The sequence below is a fragment of the Coregonus lavaretus genome (genome assembly GCF_964263955.1).
Source record: "Coregonus lavaretus genome assembly, chromosome: 35".
Classification (NCBI taxonomy): Eukaryota; Metazoa; Chordata; class Actinopteri; order Salmoniformes; family Salmonidae; genus Coregonus; species Coregonus lavaretus.
Window position 1 is genome coordinate 4,153,201 of NC_140022.1, and position 17,423 is coordinate 4,170,623.

Sequence of the window (17,423 nt, forward strand, 5' to 3'; positions counted from 1 at the left end):
TGGGCTTTGCCTTCTTTGTTGTGGTTTAAACCAGGCGCATTTTATGCCAAGCCTTCTGTTTCCTGTCAACTGAGTGATATAACCACAGAGATAAATGTAGATCCTGTTGTGTCTCTATGGGTACAACACTAAATAAGTATGTGACGTCTACTGCTTTGGAATGTGCGCTACATTTGACAGAGTTAGCTAACCGGTCCTAAAGGTTGTAGAGATCACTAGAATACAGTCCATATAAAACAACCTGTTACTCTATAACTACTCTTTATCTATTTGTCTTTTATTTGGTTACACTTTAAAAACAGAGATATGGATAAATTGATAAAGTCTGTCAGAGTCCTTCGCTGAATGTAAAGGATAGCATGCCTGCCAACTTGTTTTTGCACTCTGAGACATGAATATAGTCTGTTTGAACCTTTGTTTTGGTTTGTTAAGGTCGGAGGTCAACCCTGTCCCTCTGTGTTTCTAGGTATCAACAGGAAGTAAAGAAGCAACAGGAAGCAGGGGCTTCTGAATTAAAAAGAAAGCAGTTAGCAGAGGCCCATCCATTGTTGGATTATTTTGAACTGGTGACACTTACTAACTAGTGGATCTGATTAACTTGATTAAATGCAATTTCATCTTTGAGGACTTCAACCACCACAGAATCTTCCAACTCAATAACACCCCTCCCTCTGCAAATCACAATTCATGCTGTTAGTAAGTATGTGACGATGTGGGGATAATAATAATATAATATGCCATTTAGCAGACGCTTTTATCCAAAGCAACTTACAGTCATGCGTGCATACATTTTTGTGTATGGGTGGTCCCGGGGATCGAACCCACTACCTTGGCGTTACAAGCGCCGTGCTCTACCAGCTGAGCTACAGAGGACCATGACAGCACGTCTGTGTGAAGATGATGGTAAAATTAGTTCAAGGTAAGATTAGGCTAAGAAACATTTACAGATTCACACAATACTTTAAAGATGGGGAATGTTTGAGTCTGATGATGGTTAATGTTATCTTTTTTAACATTAACTCTTTGTTTTAGCCTTTTAGCGCTTTGTCTGATTTTAGGACATTGTGGTATGTATATATTTATTGAAAATAAATTATCCATTTGAGATAAAACTGTTCCTGACTTGAAGAAACCTTTCTCATGTGCATGAGGTTAACGGCCAACGTCATCACACTGAGCTAAGTGAAAAGAGAAGTGTGGCTTCATCAGTTTATTGTTTACATTGTGTCTTTGCCTTGTACAAGCCACAATCACATGTGGGGCACTTCAGCACAATACAACGTTTTGGAACGTTCAGATAGAAATATGTAATATAGAACAAACATGCCTCTCCGACATGTAGACCAAACTATAGACCGCGTTTGGCAACTGAATGTGGCCTTGTTTTCTAGGAATTGCAAAATGGGGTGGGCTCATAGGGTGGGCTTACTCTCCCTACCAATAGCAGTTTGTTTGGGGCGGGGTTTAGATTTCAGTACCACCCCCTCTGGTGACACTCCTACATAATAGATTAGACACTATGGGTAGATGAGCCTGCTTTCTGCCAATGGTTCATACAGGCTATTCTTAGTATAGCCAATCAATGACAGGGTGTACTAGTTCTCCAATACAGCACATACTATTTCTTTATTTTGAACTGTCGGTACCAAGTTCAACAAAAGTAGGAAATAAAACTCCAATCTCCAGACATGGCTTTAGCGGGAGTTAGAGCTTCATACCACAGGATTCTTAACCAGATCGAGCTCAAACTACCTGCTAAACTGAGACCTTTCTACAACCATCCAGCAGGTAAGGAAATCATTATTATCAGGCACACCTCAACATGAGAGATCTGCACCACTTCCACTGTTCTAACTGTCTCTCCATCGTACAGTACAGACACTAGACTGAATACTCACCTCTTATACACATTTTCAATATTTTCAATATTTATCATGGAAATGACGCCTGCTGTCTGTGCCTACTTAATGCATACCTCTGGATAATTCTGGATAAGAATTCTTCCAATAATTCTGGATAAACTCTACCATTTAAAACAGCAATTTACTTTTTGTGGGGGGTGGACACTTTCAAAAAGGAGAAAAAACGGATTGCTATCATTTACTGACAAACAACAAGAGCATTAAACATTTGTATCAACAGGAACACAGAAATGGTCATATGAATGAATGCTCTAAACTTAGATTGAGTTGAAACCTACAGTAGCAGTGCATGGACTTTGGATGGGGGACCCTTGGTCAGTACTAGTCAGTCCTAGGCTAGCAAGCCATGTGCAACCTTGACATTGAGGTTATCTTAAATGGGACGAACATAGTTTTATTACAGCAGTGTTGGTATAGCATTGACGTCAATCTGTAGCTGAATTTAACTTAGAGGTGAATAAGGACAAACAGTGTTGATGCTGCTGATCTGAATGCTGATGAGGGAGGGGCTCTTCTCTCAGCCCTGGGGAGTTAGGGCTGAACTATAGAAGAGTGTTAATGTGTCTTGAAGGGTGTAGACAGAAGGTTGTTCCATTTACATTACATTTTAGTCATTTAGCAGACGCTCTTATCCAGAGCGACTTACAGTTAGTGAGTGCATACATTATTATGTTTTTATTTAAATGTTTTCATACTGGCCCCCCGTGGGAATTGAACCCACAACCCTGGCAAACTACCAACTGAGCTACATCCCTGCCGGCCATTCCCTCCCCTACCCTGGACGACGCTGGGCCAATTATGCGCCACCCCATGGGTCTCCCGTTCCAAGCAGTGGTTCTCAATTCCTGGTTCATGGGATATTGTTAATTAATATCAAAATAGTTTGGGAGTATAATGATGCAGAGGAAAGTCGATATGAGATTAAAATCAGAACAAAGATTAAAAGGAAATCAGTTAAGTAAAACCATGTTATTATAGTTTATAAAACAACAAGTCTAGCTATCAAATAGACGAGAGAAGGGAAGACTATGAATGGACAATAGGTGTGAAGTTAAATCATGTTCAACCACCATGTTTTAGCACTCTTCAAAAAATGATAGCCCTTGGCAAGATGAGGGCAGGAGAAAACCTTGGGAAGATACTGATACCAGCCACTTTCACTTTCACTTTCACTTTCACTTTATCTCTTTTATTTGAGCTGTATCTTTATATTTCACTCCTCAGCAACAAATCAAATGATTTCGCAGTTTAATGCTGCACAACGTTTATCTGTTTATGGAACGTCTTCAGGCCTAACTGCTGTGGTATTTCCCACTGGGCACAGACGTCAATTCAACATCTATTCCAAATTGGTTCCACTTCATTTCATTGAAATGATGTGGAAACAACGTTGATTCAAACAGTGTGTGCCCAGTGTGATCTCTCTGTTGCGGTATCAACCAATTGTTTATACAAAACTAACTCTCACGTGAATCATTGTAAGCTTGTGCAACTTTCCTTTCTAACCTTTCCAAATAAACACTGTTATGTTTCCCTTTGAAGGTCCAAAGACAGTTTTCTTCTGGGCACCAGTGTGTAAATGGGTAAGAGTTGATATATTTAAGAAGTGTCTCATGTGCTGGACATCTTATAATGGTGCTAAAAGTATGCATAGTTGTGTGACTCTGTCTCTCTCTCTCTCTCTCTCTCTCTCTCTCTCTCTCTCTCTCTCTCTCTCTCTCTCTCTCTCTGTATCTTTCTCTCTCTGTATCTTTCTCTCTGTATCTCTCTCTCTCCCTCTGTATCTTTCTATCTCTCTCTCTCTCTCTCTCTCTATCTGTATCTCTCTTTCTCTACCTCTAACTCTACAGGGCCTGGTTATGGCTGGCATGGCTGATATGACACGGCCAGCTGATAAACTGAGTGTCTCTCAGTCTGGAGTACTCATGGTCACAGGTAATGGACATTGTGGGAAAGTGGGGAAAGACAACATTTTACATTTACATCCATTATACAACAGTAACAAATTCCAACTTTACCTGTCTCTTTACCTGTCTTGTCACCCCTCTATTTTCCAGGTGTCATTTGGTCCCGATATTCCCTTGTCATCATTCCGAAGAACTGGGGTCTTTTTTTTGTCAACGGTTTTCTTGGATTGGCAGGAGCCAACCAACTTGTTAGAATCTGGATGTGAGTGGGACAGACTCCATAGTTAGATACAGAGCAATGCAAACTGACATGCATGGCAGTGGGTCCCTATTCAATCAAACCCTATAAGGAGACAAATAGGGAAATAGACACAGAAATCTGATGGAGTGTATGTCAATCAATGCCATTGTCTGACAATAACATTGTTAATAAATATACAGTACTGCATTGGAGGGCAAACTGTGTTTGGTCACAAACAGAAGTATTTATGACAGTCCATTGTCCTTGGACATGGTGTCTATACCAGTTTGGAACTTTTTAGAGACAAGTTGGCATTTCGAGTTGTATTTTGCAAGATCACTTAAGTTCATATAAAAAAAATGCGTTACTCTATAACCATGGTCATTTTCTTTCATTTGGTTACACTTTAAAAACAGAGATATGGATAAATTGATAAAGTCTGTCAGGGTCCTTTTCTGAATGTAAAGGATAGCATGCCTGCCAACTTGTCATTGCACTCTGAGACCTATGATTATAGTCTGTTTGAACCTTTGTTTTGTTTTGTTAAGGTCGGAGGTCAACCCTGTCCCTCTGTGTTTCTAGGTACCAACAGGAAGTAAAGAAGCAACAGGACGAGAAGGCCCAGATCCCCATCATATAATCCACACACACACACACACTTGTATTTATTTTCTTCATGTCTTAATCCATTTTTATGCAAAGTCTGTAAAGTCAACAGTCAAACTAACACAGGTCTCATATACAGAACATATATCACAGGCGGCCGGTTGCAACTTAATTGGGGAGGGCTGGCTCATAGTAATGGCTGGAATGGAATACATGGAATTTCCATGGTTACCATGTGTTTGATAACATTCCATTCACTCCATTCCAGCCATTAATATTAGCTTTCCTCCCCTCAGCAGCCTCCTGTGATATGTATATAACCAGGCCCTATTTAACCAGGAACTATATTCTAATAGGCCTTATGAATATGTAGGAATTTGCATTCCTTCATTTTTTGTGTTAGAATTGTTTTGAGACCAAGGAAATATCGGGTTTTGGCTTGAACTCTCAATATTTTTAATAGATTTGTGCCCCTTAAATATTTACTCAATATTATGTGCAATTTTAATACAGTTGTTTGTAGGATTACATAATTGTTGTAATTTAAATACATGAATGTATTTATGAAAGTTGTATCTGTAACATAGCTAAAATCGTTGTTTATTTTCTGTAGTAGAAATGTTACAACCTTGTAGGCCAACAGGCCAGATTAATTAAATATTCAGCTGTTTTGATATAAAGACTAACTTTTCATTGTTTCTGTTATTCTTCCTTTATATTTTATTTACATGTATGTCATATTTTACAATATACATTGTAGACATTACATTATAAACCTTTTTAACCTAGATAGCTATAGAACCCTGATATGGTCTATGATTTTGTTTTTCGATTAATGTGCTTTTTTGTGTGGCCCTGGCCTCACCCATCTCATCGGCAGTGCATAGGCGCCACCCCGTGGCAATTTGGCAAACTACAGTGCAGTACAGGAAAAGGGAAAATGACTTACCTTCAGTTTATTTACAGTACATAGCTACAAAGAAAAACAAGGATGCAGTATGAAACCAGCGCTCTTTTACAATACCGCTTATCTAACGTAACCAGTTTCTTAATAAAATATCGAACCAAATATTCCAATATCGTGAGAAGGTTTCTATAGCAACGTTGTCGCTCAGATCATGCACAGTCACGGTGGCCGAGAGGTTAAGGCGTTGGACTCGAAATCCAATGGGGTTTCCCCGCACAGGTTCGAATCCTGTTCGTGACGATTGTTCGCTTTTAGTGTTTGCAGTTGCATTGAAGAAAATATACGGCAAGTACATCGACAAATGCAATTAGTTCTTTAATAAGCAATTAGTTCTTTAATAGGCTTTCGAAATAGCTATATGGAGACTTTCTTCTTTATTACGGGGGAATGATCTCTGAACGTAACACGCCCCCTTGAAAAGCATGTGTTTTTCTCGTCTCCTTAATTTTGACAGCTGGAAATTAATTAGATTCTGATTTGAACGATGTACACGATCACTATACTAGTCTCTCTTGTCTCGCTTCAGTGACTTTATCAAATATGTCCGCCATTGTGCCAAACGATGGTCAATTCTTGATAAAAGACATAAAGTCGGGGTTGAAAAATGTAAATGTAATCTTTATCGTGTTGGAAATGGGTGAGTGGTGAATGACAGTTCCATTTTTCTGTGTTTCATGTGGTGATTAATGAATTAATTAAATCACTCTCTCCTTCCCTCTACCTGAAGGAAGGGTGACTAAAACAAAGGATGGGCATGAGGTTCGCTCCTGCAAGGTGGGGTTAATGTCCTCATGATTTTCTCCCGATTCTCCATCTTTCTTCAGTCTCATCCTCCCCCTTTCCACTCTCTCCTTCATGCAGACCTTCTCTACCTCTCTCCTGTAAAGTGGGATAATTGCTCTCTTCCACCCTCCCTTTCTATTCTACTCCCTCCCCCCTCTCTCCTGTCAGGTGGCTGATAAGAGTGGGTGCATCACCCTGTCTGTATGGGATGAGGTGGGTGGACTCATCCAGCCAGGAGACATCCTCCGCCTCACACGAGGGTATGGTTATCTATCCATCTATCCATCTATCCATCCATCCATCCATCCATCCATCCATCCATCCACACAGTCATTTATTTTGTTCTCTCTCTCGTCAGCTATGCATCCCTGTGGAAGGGCTGTCTGACTCTCTACACAGGCAGAGGAGGAGACCTGCAGAAGATAGGAGAGTAAGACACAAACGGTTGGCTTGTATGTTAATGTGTTATAGATTTAGGTAAGGTATTGATCTGTGTTGTACTGTAGGTTTTGCATGGTCTTCTCTGAGGTCCCAAACTTTAGTGAACCAAACCCAGAGGTACTGGCCCAGACCAACAGGCCGGTGAGTACACACACACCGGAATGATCTATCAATTTTGTTATTATACATGTTATTTTCTAAATCTCCTCTCCTCCTTTTTTCTCTATTCATCTCATCCCCCTCTCCTCTCCTCTCCTCTCCTCTCCTCTCCTTTCCTCTCCTCTCCTCTCCTCTCCTTCCCTCTCTCCAGTCTAAAGTTGAGTCCCAGAACAGTTCTTCTGTCAGTCAAAGCTCCACCCCCTCAGTCCCCACCCTCACATACTCTTCCTATGGATGCTCTCCGCTCTCCCGGAATCCAACCTATGGGAGCGCAGGACGGCAGACTGGGCGTGGCACCGGAGGTCCTGGCACCGCCCCCAAGCCCACAGTATCTATGGGCAACGGCAGGGACCCACGGCGAGGGCTAAAGAGGAAATGACACTTGTCGGATTCCAAACCAACCCCTATTTTACGTCTGACTTGGGCCTTGTTGTATTGTTTTTATTTTGCAAATTAAATCATTTTTGTTAACATGGCCTAGGTCATAATTTTCAAAGGAAGATAACATGTTACATATTTGGTTCAAATAAATAAATAAATCAGAACTAAATGATTTTGGGGGTTTGAAGTAATGTTCAAAAACTACCCTGGCTAATCAACTCTCTCCAACTATTTCAACACGGTCCATACCGGCTCCCCTTTCATTTGGAGTAGGTAGAAGTTGTTTCTTGGAAAGAGGCAAAAAAGAGTGACACCAGGTTAGAGGACTTTCTCTTTCCTTTTTCTGGAACACCGCAGATGCTAGAGGATGCATGTGACCAAGTGTCCTTTCAAATGAATTACACACAGAGAAACAACACCCTACCACGTGGATCTGAGAGAGATAGAGGGGCAAGTTCTCAGATGAATCTACTCCCAAAGCACACTAAGACCCAGTCCTGATGGGAAAAGGCCATGCATCCACCAGACCTTCCTGAATAAAGTCTACTTAAAGACAGTAAACCATTAAAAACAGTATGAAGCACATCTCCTATCACAGAACTCATTGACTAACTGTGACTCCTGTCCTTTTTCCTTCACTTACACTGAGTGTACTAAACATTAAGAACACCTTCCTAATATTGAGTTGCAGCCCCCCTTTTGTCCCCAGAACAGATTCAATTCGGCGGGGCATGGACTCTACAAGGTGTCGAAAGCGTTCCACAGGAATGCTGGCCCATGTTGACTCCAAGGCTTCCCACAGTTGTGTCAAGTTTGCTGGATGTCATTGGCATTGGGGTGGTAGACCAATCTTGATACACACGGGAAACAGTTGAGCGTGAAAAACCCAGCAGCGTTGCAGTTCTTGACACAAACCGGTGCGCCTGGCACCTACTACTATACCCCGTTTAAAGGCTCTGAAATGTTTTGTCTTGCCCATTCACCCTCTGAATTGGACACATACAACTGTAAGTGCTGTTATTGTGAATTGTAAACATCTAGGAGCAACAACGGCTCAGCCGCGAAGTGGTAGACCACACAAGCTCACAAAACGGGACCGGCGAGTGCTGAAGCACGTAACGCGTAAAAAATGAACGATAGCCAGTCAGCCTGAGTATTTGTAGGCCGAGCCTTTCACCAAATGGTGTTCCTGATGTAGAGTAACTCTGCCAGATCATGGTCGAACCAGGGGCGGAACCTGTTTATAATTTTAAGTTTCTTTATGGGGGCGTGCTTGTTAACAATAATACTGAAAATATCAATAAAATAAGGTCCAAGCATCTTCGACAGAGCTGATGCTATACCAATAGACAGAGGCCAGGTCATGAAGGAAGGCTTGCCCATTAAAGTTTTTCCATCAACCGTCTGACAAATCAGGACAGGTCGTTTAACTGAGCAGCCATTACGAACACAGGCCGTAAAACAGTGATCACTAAGGTCATTACAGAAAACAACAGAATGATACCTATCAGGATTATTTGAGGATAACATCAAGGAGAGTAGCATTTTCTTGGTGTTTGGGATCATACCTTCTGGGATTGGCAATGATCTGAGAGAGATTTAGGGAGTCCCATTGTTTTAAGACTTGGTCAGGTGGTTTAAGCATGTCCCAATTTTAGGTCACCTAGCAGGACAAATTCAGACTTAGTGTAAGGGGCCAGGAGAAAACTGATGGTGGACGATAACAGTCAACAAAGAGCTATTTGAAAGCTTGATGCTGAAAACCAGCAAATTAAATCGTTTGGGGACAAACTTGGTGTAGTCAACTGAGAACTGAAGGTGTTCCTTGGTGAAGATTGCCACTACACCACCTTTGGAGGATCTGTCTTGCTTAAAAAGGTTATAACCAGAAAGGTTAACATCAGTGTTCAGAACACTCATTCTTAACCATGTTTCAGTAATGACTAACACATCTGGATTGGAGCTGTGAACCCACACATTTTAGGCAATAAGCTTCTAGTGTTAACATGCAGAAAACCCAGGCTTTCACGAGAGCAGAAATCATTGAAGCAGAAATCAGAGCATTAGTCAGAATTGGTGCTAGCAACAGTAGACAGGCCAGGGTGTACAATAACATTTCCAGATATTATCAGCAGCAATACAATCAGGGCACAGCAGAGGACAGGGAGGACTTTGCACTGTTGAATTTCTTATGATATTTTCATGTGCATCAGATGGCAACAAGATCATATTGTACAGGAATTTCATCAGATAACATGAATACAAGGCCGGCAAGAGAGGATTAGAATAGGATGGGAGGCCAGGAGTCCGTGTAACCAATAGAGAGTCAGAGTTGCGAGCGTGGGAACAAACATTGTCTGGCCCAGGTCGGGTAAACAAGCAAGTTCATAGTCAACAAAGCGCACAGGAGTCATGGAAAGAAAAGCACAAGAAACAAGCCAAACGGGTTAGGGCTGGCCAGCGGATGTTCAAAGAGTCACTCCTCCCAACATAATAAAGTGAGAGAGTAGCTCTCTATGAGACCAGTAGGCTATAAAAGTCAGAGATAAAATAAATAAATAGTAGACCTATGCTAGTTCATTAAAAGTGTTTGAGTTAAAGCTCACATAATAAGATTCACAAGTTAACTAGCCTTCATATAAATTCAGATCAGTTCAAAGTCTGCGGTGTGTGTGTGCTGGAGGTAAGCGAAAGCTCAGGGGAGAGAGGGGGGAGTGAGGTAACACAAGCAATGAAGGCCTGACGAAGGCTACTGCTGTCAAACAATTTAATTGTGGCACAGGAATAAAGCACTTAGGAGCAGCATTTACAGTGTGCAGGATTTCCTTTCTTTGTATTCAGAGTACTGATACGTCCCAGCTAGTCTGCTATTAACTTCATGTTTATAAGACTGGTCCCCTGCCCAAGACCAAATGGTATGTCCCTCCCAATTCTGCCAAGACTAAAAATGAAACTGAAAGTATGTCAATGATTTTGTTGGTGGAGGCAGTACCTGTGAAAAATAGCCAGAAGGCTTTTCATTTGGTTAGTTTGCAGAGACTGGATACAAACGGAGCGCCTGAGAGAAGTTTGAGGTGTTAGCTGCTAACGACTGCTTTCCAATCAGCTACAAACAAATATCCTTACTGGTTTGAGAGGCTTTCACGGTTAACAACTGTTCTCAGACCATCCATGCTTGACGAGGGTGTACGCTATGAGGCCCTATCAGTGGCCATGGGAGCCACGGTGAGGCCCTTGTCCGACTTCCAGAGGAACAACCCTGGCAAGACGCCTGATAACCTTTTGACTGTGGAGGGCTTTCTCATCGGTTCTGTCCTGGGTGTCACCTCTCTCCTGCAGTGGCTCAACCCTGTGTCATGGTTGGCATGGGGGGTGTCAAAGCTTTTCTTCAGTGAGGACAAAAGCAAGGCAACCGACACTGAACTCTACGTGGACGAGGCAGAATTCTTTGATAGGGAGTTTGATTATGACTTCACCAATGTTTCCGACTCCGAGTGTTTTGAGAGAGGCGGTGAGGGCTACAAGCGACCGTGTGGATGGAAACGCATCGCGTTGAAGGTTCTGGACAAATACGGAGATAACACGTGGCTCGGTCCAAACGGGTTTCGGACACACTCGGTTACCGGGGAGTGGCCAGTGTCGTATCACGGTACCAGCGAGGACGGGGCTAAAGGCATCATCCAGTCCCACTATAAAGCAGGAGCTAGGCAGCTCTACGGCAGAGGGATCTACTCCACTCCTGACCTCAGCCAAGCCAGCGGCTACGCTAGAGACTTTCTGTCGAAGACAAACGGGAAAACCTACAGGATGGTCCTTCAGAACCGCATCAACCCAGCCCAACGGAAGATCTGTAAGAGAGTTGACTACTGGCTTGTTCCAGTTAATGACGGCACATCTGAGGAAGAAGAGAGGAGGATTGTGGAGCGCTCCATCCGCCCCTATGGGATTCTGCTGAGGGAGATCTGAAGGGAGGTGTGATAAGAGAAGGTACACCAAAGTCATAGGGAAGGTGTCAAATGCATACTCCTCGCGTCCTCTCTCTTCGTCTCTTTCTCAAAACCCATTGGATGAGAAAGCCAGAGTTCCTTCCCCTCTGACCTTCTCCTCCAATGGGTTTTGAGGAGATGAGAGGATGTGAGGAGTATGCAATTGAGATCTTCCCATATAGAGACTTTAAAGCAGGAAGCCATGTTGCTTCTTTTTCAGAAATTATTGCCTCTTGAAGGAGTTCGATTATATTTCATTAATTAGATTTGAACTGCTAGATATTCCGTCTTCTTTATTCATCTCATAGTTGTGTGTTATTGTTTTAATCGGAGGGTGATAGTAAACTTAGAGTAGCTTTGTATTGTCAAATCCATGTTTTTTCTGTCTGGCTGTATCAATGAAGTGCCTAATGTGAAAATGCTTTTTGTGAATTACATCAATCAATGTTTATTTAAGGTATATGTTTACTATATTTTACTACAATAAATCTACTTTTCTACTGTTAATGTTGTGACATTAATTGTGCACCTTGTTAGGTGTGAGTTCAAATGTATATTTTGTTCAGTGATCTGCCATCATTTCTGCTTTTTCCTGTTTTTATTTTATTATTTTAAGTCTTATTTTGTTTTACCTCCAGAATAAAATCTGGCCCTGCAATATGTTTCACTGCACTTCTGTTTGAACACAGGAGGGCAGGACAGCACATAGTTTACATTACAACTCAGTTCTCAGGGTACCTGCTGTAATATGACTTTTTCAAGGTGTTGCTAGTGTTAATGTTTGAAATAAAGATTCCTCAAACTGATGATCTGAGTTCAATAAACATGTATGTATTTGCCCCTGCATGTAGTATATTTGCATGTACACTGCTAAAAAAAATAAAGGGAACACTTAAACAACACAATGTAACTCCAAGTCAATCACACTTCTGTGAAATCAAACTGTCCACTTAGGAAGCAACACTGATTGACAATACATTTCACATGCTGTTGTGCAAATGGAATAGACAACAGGTGGAAATTATAGGCAATTAGCAAGACACCCCCAATAAAGGTCTGGTTTTGCAGGTGGTGACCACAGACCACTTCTCAGTTCCTATGCTTCCTGGCTGATGTTTTGGTCACTTTTGAATGCTGGCGGTGCATTCACTCTAGTGGTAGCATGAGACGGAGTCACAACCCACACAAGTGGCTCAGGTAGAGCAGCTCATCCAGGATGGCACATCAATGCGAGCTGTGGCAAGAAGGTTTGCTGTGTCTGTCAGCGTAGTGTCCAGAGCATGGAGGCGCTACCAGGAGACAGGCCAGTACATCAGGAGACGTGGAGGAGGCCGTAGGAGGGCAACAACCCAGCAGCAGGACTGCTACCTCCGCCTTTGTGCAAGGAGGAGCAGGAGGAGCACTGCCAGAGCCCTGCAAAATGACCTCCAGCAGGCCACAAATGTGCATGTGTCTGCTCAAACAGTCAGAAACAGACTCCATGAGGGTGGTATGAGGTCCCGACGTCCACAGGTGGGGGTTGTGCTTACAGCCCAACACCGTGCAGGACGTTTGGCATTTGCCAGAGAACACCAAGATTGGCAAATTCGCCACTGGCGCCCTGTGCTCTTCACAGATGAAAGCAGGTTCACACTGAGCACGTGACAGACGTGACAGAGTCTGGAGACGCCATGGAGAACGTTCTGCTGCCTGCAACATCCTCCAGCATGACCGGTTTGGCGGTGGGTCAGTCATGGTGTGGGGTGGCATTTCTTTGGGGGGCCGCACAGCCCTCCATGTGCTCGCCAGAGGTAGCCTGACTGCCATTAGGTACCGAGATGAGATCCTCACACCCCTTGTGAGACCATATGCTGGTGCGGTTGGCCCTGGGTTCCTCCTAATGCAAGACAATGCTAGACCTCATGTGGCTGGAGTGTGTCAGCAGTTCCTGCAAGAGGAAGGCATTGAAGCTATGGACCGCCCGTTCCCCAGACCTGAATCCAATTGAGCACATCTGGGACATCATGTCTCGCTCCATCCACCAACGCCACGTTGCACCACAGACTATCCAGGAGTTGGCGGAAGCTTTAGTCCAGGTCTGGGAGGAGATCCCTCAGGAGACCATCCGCCACCTCATCAGGAGCATGCCCAGACGTTGTAGGGAGGTCATACAGGCACGTGGAGGCCACACACACTACTGAGCCTCATTTTGACTTGTTTTAAGGACATTACATCAAAGTTGGATCAGCCTGTAGTGTGGTTTTCCACTTTAATTTTGAGGGTGACTCCAAATCCAGACCTCCATGGGTTGATAAATTTGATTTCCATTGATAATTTTTGTGTGATTTTGTTGTCAGCACATTCAACTATGTAAAGAAAAAAGTATTTAAAAAGATTATTTCATTCACTCAGATCTAGGATGTGTAATTGTAGTGTTCCCTTTGTTTTTTTGAGCAGTGTAGAATAGAATATAAATTATATTGTCCATCCGAGGATGGAACTTTTCCTTTAGAAAAATGAAAAAAATAGACATCATCCTCTGTTTTTTTGTTAATTCTTTCCGATGTGTCAAGTAATTATATTTTTGTTTTCTCATGATTTGGTTGCTGCCCTGTGGCTCTGTGGGGTCTGTTTGTGTATGTGAACAGAGCCCCAGGACCAGCTTGCTAAGGGGGCTCTTCTCAAGGTTAATTTCTCTGTAGGTGATGGCTTTGTTATGGAAGGTTTGTGAATATATTATATTGTCCATCCGAGGATGGAACTTTTCCTTTGGCATCACTTTAGAAGAATGAAAAAACCTCCCATTGTATACATCATACACATTAACAACACAGTAAACCTGACACCCTGTGCTGTACATAGACATAGAGAACATGGAAACTCATTCATATGACCTAGTGCACGTGTCAAACTAATTCATATGATCTAGTGCACGTGTCAAGCTCATTCATATGACCTAGTGCACGTGTCAAACTCATTCATATGACCTAGTGCACGTGTCAAACTCATTCATATGATCTAGTGCACGTGTCAAACTCAATCCACAGAGGGCTGAGTGTCTATGGGTTTTCGCTCCTCCCTTGTACTTAATGAAATAAGGTCACTAATTATTAAGGAACGCCCCTCACCTGGTTGTCTAGGTCTTAATTGAAAGGAGAAACCAAAAACCAGCAGACACTAGGCCCTCCATGGAATGAGTTTGACACCCCTGGTGTAGTGTATCAGAGTACCATGTTGATTACACCTAACCAAACCTCTTAGATCTCCATAGGTAGTAGGAACTAGCAGCCATTTGGGATTCTGTGCATGTTTATCAGTCGGTCTCCTTCTCACTCCTTCCCTTGTCAGTCATCTGTGGTTCTCTGTCTTCAGCAGTTTCTTATTGAGCCCAATAACCACAGAGGCAAAGTTGTTGAGACCCACAAAGTCTCCACAGATGATGTTGACAGCGGTCAGGTCCGGTCCAGGAGTCTGCTCCTCCACCCAGTCCAGCAGCAGGGAGAAACTCTTCATCGTTAACTTCCTCATCGTCAGACAGGGGTTGCAGACCACCACAGCAGTATCCTCCGTCAGGTTCAGCCCCGAGGTGAAGAAATGAGCTGTCAATCAAAGAGCTCAGCTGTCAGAACACACACACACACACTGCTATGGCTTACTATACTTGAGGACTTTTTGGAGACCAATTGATTCCCATTCAAAATAAAAAATGTCCTAAACCCTAACCCCTTAATAGCCTTTTTACAAGTGAGGACTGGCAAAATGTCCTCACTTCTCTGAATTTAATTTAATTTACTATTTTTGTGAGGACTTTTGGTACTCACAAGTATAGTAAAACATGTACACGCACACATCTGTGAGGTTATTCACTTTTCATGCCAATAAAGACAGAAAACAATGGGCACTTCACTTCCTGAAAACGTGAACTCACCCAAACTGACACCACTTCCTGAAAACTGAACTCACCCAAACTGACACCACTTCCTGAAAACTGAACTCACCCCCAACTGACACCACTTCCTGAAAACTGAACTGACCCCAACCCTGACTGAGACAGCCAGTAGTGGGGTCTTGTCTATCCTGTACCTGTTGGGGGCAGAGTTTGTCTTTAAACAGCTGAGTGATGTAGGAGACCAGGGCCTGGTGCTCAGAGTAACTCAGCAGGTGGAAGTGGGAACAGGACAGGATCACTACCTCCTTCTGGTGCTGCTCCAACCACACAGCCATGGTTCTCTCTCTCTCTCTCTCTCTCTCTCTCTCTCTCTCTCTCTCTCTCTCTCTCTCTCTCTCTCTCTCTCTCTCTCTCTCTCTCTCTCTCTCTCTCTCTCTCTCTCTCTCTCTCTCTCTCTCTCTCTGTATCTCTCTCTCTGTATCTCTCTCTCTCTGTATCTCTCTCTGTATCTCTCTCTCTCTCTCTCTCTCTCTGTATCTCTCTCTCTCTATCTCTCTCTCTGTATCTCTCTCTCTCTCTCTGTATCTCTCTCTCCCTCCCTCTTTCTCTCAATTCAATTTCAATTCAATTCAATTGAATTTAAGGGCTTTATTGGCATGGGAAACATGTGTTAACATTGCCAAAGCAAGTGAAGTAGATAGTAAACAAAAGTGAAATAAACAATAAAAATGAACAGTAAACATTACACTCAGAAGTTCCGAAAGAATAAAGACATTTCAAATGTCATATTATGTATATATACAGTGTTGTAACAATGTGCAAATAGTTAAAGTACAAATGGGAAAATAAATAAACATAAATATAGGTTGTATTTACAATGGTGTTTGTTCTTCACTGGTTGCCCTTTTCTTGTGGCAACAGGTCACAAATATTGTTGCTGTGATGGCACACTGTGGTTTTTCACCCAGTAGATAAGGGTGTTGATCAAAATTGGGTTTGTTTTCGAATTCTTTGTGGATCTGTGTAATCTGAGGGAAATATGTGTCTCTAATATGGTCATACATTTGGCAGGAGGCTAGGAAGTGCAGCTCAGTTTCCACCTCATTTTGTGGGCAGTGTGCACATAGCCTGTCTTTTCTTGAGAGCCAGGTCTGCCTTCGGCGGCCTTTCTCAATAGCAAGGCTATGCTCACTGAGTCTGTACATAGTCAAAGCTTTCCTTAAGTTTGGGTCAGTCACAGTGGTCAGGTATTCTGCCACTGTGTACTCTCTGTTTAAGTAATTCTCTTTTTGTTTTCTCATGATTTGGTTGGGTCTAATTGTGTTGCTGTTCTGGGGCTCTGTGGGGTCTGTTTGTGTTTGTGAACAGAGCCCCAGGACCAGCTTGCTTAGGGGACTCTTCTCCAGGTTCATCTCTCTGTAGGTGATGGCTTTGTTATGGAAGGTTTGGAAATCGCTTCCTTTTAAGTGGTTGTAGAATTTAACGGCTCTTTTCTGGATTTTGATAATTAGCGGGTATCGGCCTAATTCTGCTCTGCATGCATTAGTTTGTGTTTTTCGTTGTACACTGATGATATTTTTGCAGAATTCTGCATGCAGTCTCAATTTGGTGTTTGTCCCATTTTGTAAATTCTTGGTTGGTGAGCGGACCACAGACCTCACAACTATAAAGGGCAATGGGTTCTATAACAGATTCAAGTATTTTTAGCCAGATTCTAATTGGTATGTCCAATCTTATGTTCCTTTTGATGGCATAGAAGGCCCTTCTTGCCTTGTCTCTCAGATCATTCACAGCTTTGTGGAAGTTACCTGTGGCGCTGATATTTAGGCCGAGGTATGTATCGTTTTTTGTGTGCTCTAGGGTAACAGTGTCTAGATGGAATTTGTATTCGTGATCCTGGCAACTGAACCTTTTTTGGAACACCATTATTTTTGTCTTACTGAGATTTACTGTCAGGGCCCATGTCTGACAGAATCTGTGCAGAAGATCTAGGTGCTGCTGTAGGCCCTCCTTGGTTTGTGGCAGAAGCACCAGATCATCAGCAAACAGTAGACATTTGACTTCAGATTCTAGTAGGGTCAGGCCGGGTGCTGCAGACTGTTCTAGTGCCCTCGCCAATTCGTTGATATATATGTTGAAGAGGGTGGGACTTAAGCTGCATC

General features: G+C 42.7%; 2 protein-coding genes across 2 annotated transcripts; both read left to right on the forward strand.

Moving 5' to 3' along the window:
* Nucleotides 1–1,548: 1,548 nt before the first annotated feature.
* LOC311109886 (mitochondrial pyruvate carrier 2-like) lies at nucleotides 1,549–5,374 on the forward strand. Its single transcript, XM_084152899.1, has 5 exons — nucleotides 1,549–1,788; nucleotides 3,465–3,505; nucleotides 3,773–3,857; nucleotides 3,980–4,091; nucleotides 4,653–5,374. The coding sequence occupies exons 1-5, from the start codon at nucleotides 1,689–1,691 to the stop codon at nucleotides 4,708–4,710; spliced, it is 396 nt and encodes a 131-aa protein (XP_084009025.1). The 5' UTR covers nucleotides 1,549–1,688; the 3' UTR covers nucleotides 4,711–5,374.
* Nucleotides 5,375–6,183: 809 nt separating this feature from the next.
* Nucleotides 6,184–7,425, forward strand: LOC311109708 (SOSS complex subunit B2-like; the record flags this gene model as incomplete). The annotated part of the gene is made up of 6 exons (XM_084152674.1): nucleotides 6,184–6,284; nucleotides 6,375–6,417; nucleotides 6,595–6,686; nucleotides 6,785–6,856; nucleotides 6,933–7,008; nucleotides 7,178–7,425. 6 exons carry the CDS (start codon nucleotides 6,184–6,186, stop codon nucleotides 7,403–7,405), a joined length of 612 nt encoding a protein of 203 aa, XP_084008800.1. The 3' UTR covers nucleotides 7,406–7,425.
* Between the last annotated feature and the right edge of the window lie 9,998 nt (nucleotides 7,426–17,423).

What these genes read in the sequence shown, in the direction of transcription:
- LOC311109886 (XM_084152899.1), top strand. Translation starts at nt 1,689, where the DNA reads ATGGCTTTAGCGGGAGTTAGAGCTTCATACCACAGGATTCTTAACCAG. An exon ending in GGGCACCAGTGTGTAAATGG is followed by an intron (nt 3,506 to 3,772) that starts GTAAGAGTTGAT and finishes CTAACTCTACAG; the next exon opens with GGCCTGGTTATGGCTGGCAT. An exon ending in TGGAGTACTCATGGTCACAG is followed by an intron (nt 3,858 to 3,979) that starts GTAATGGACATT and finishes TCTATTTTCCAG; the next exon opens with GTGTCATTTGGTCCCGATAT.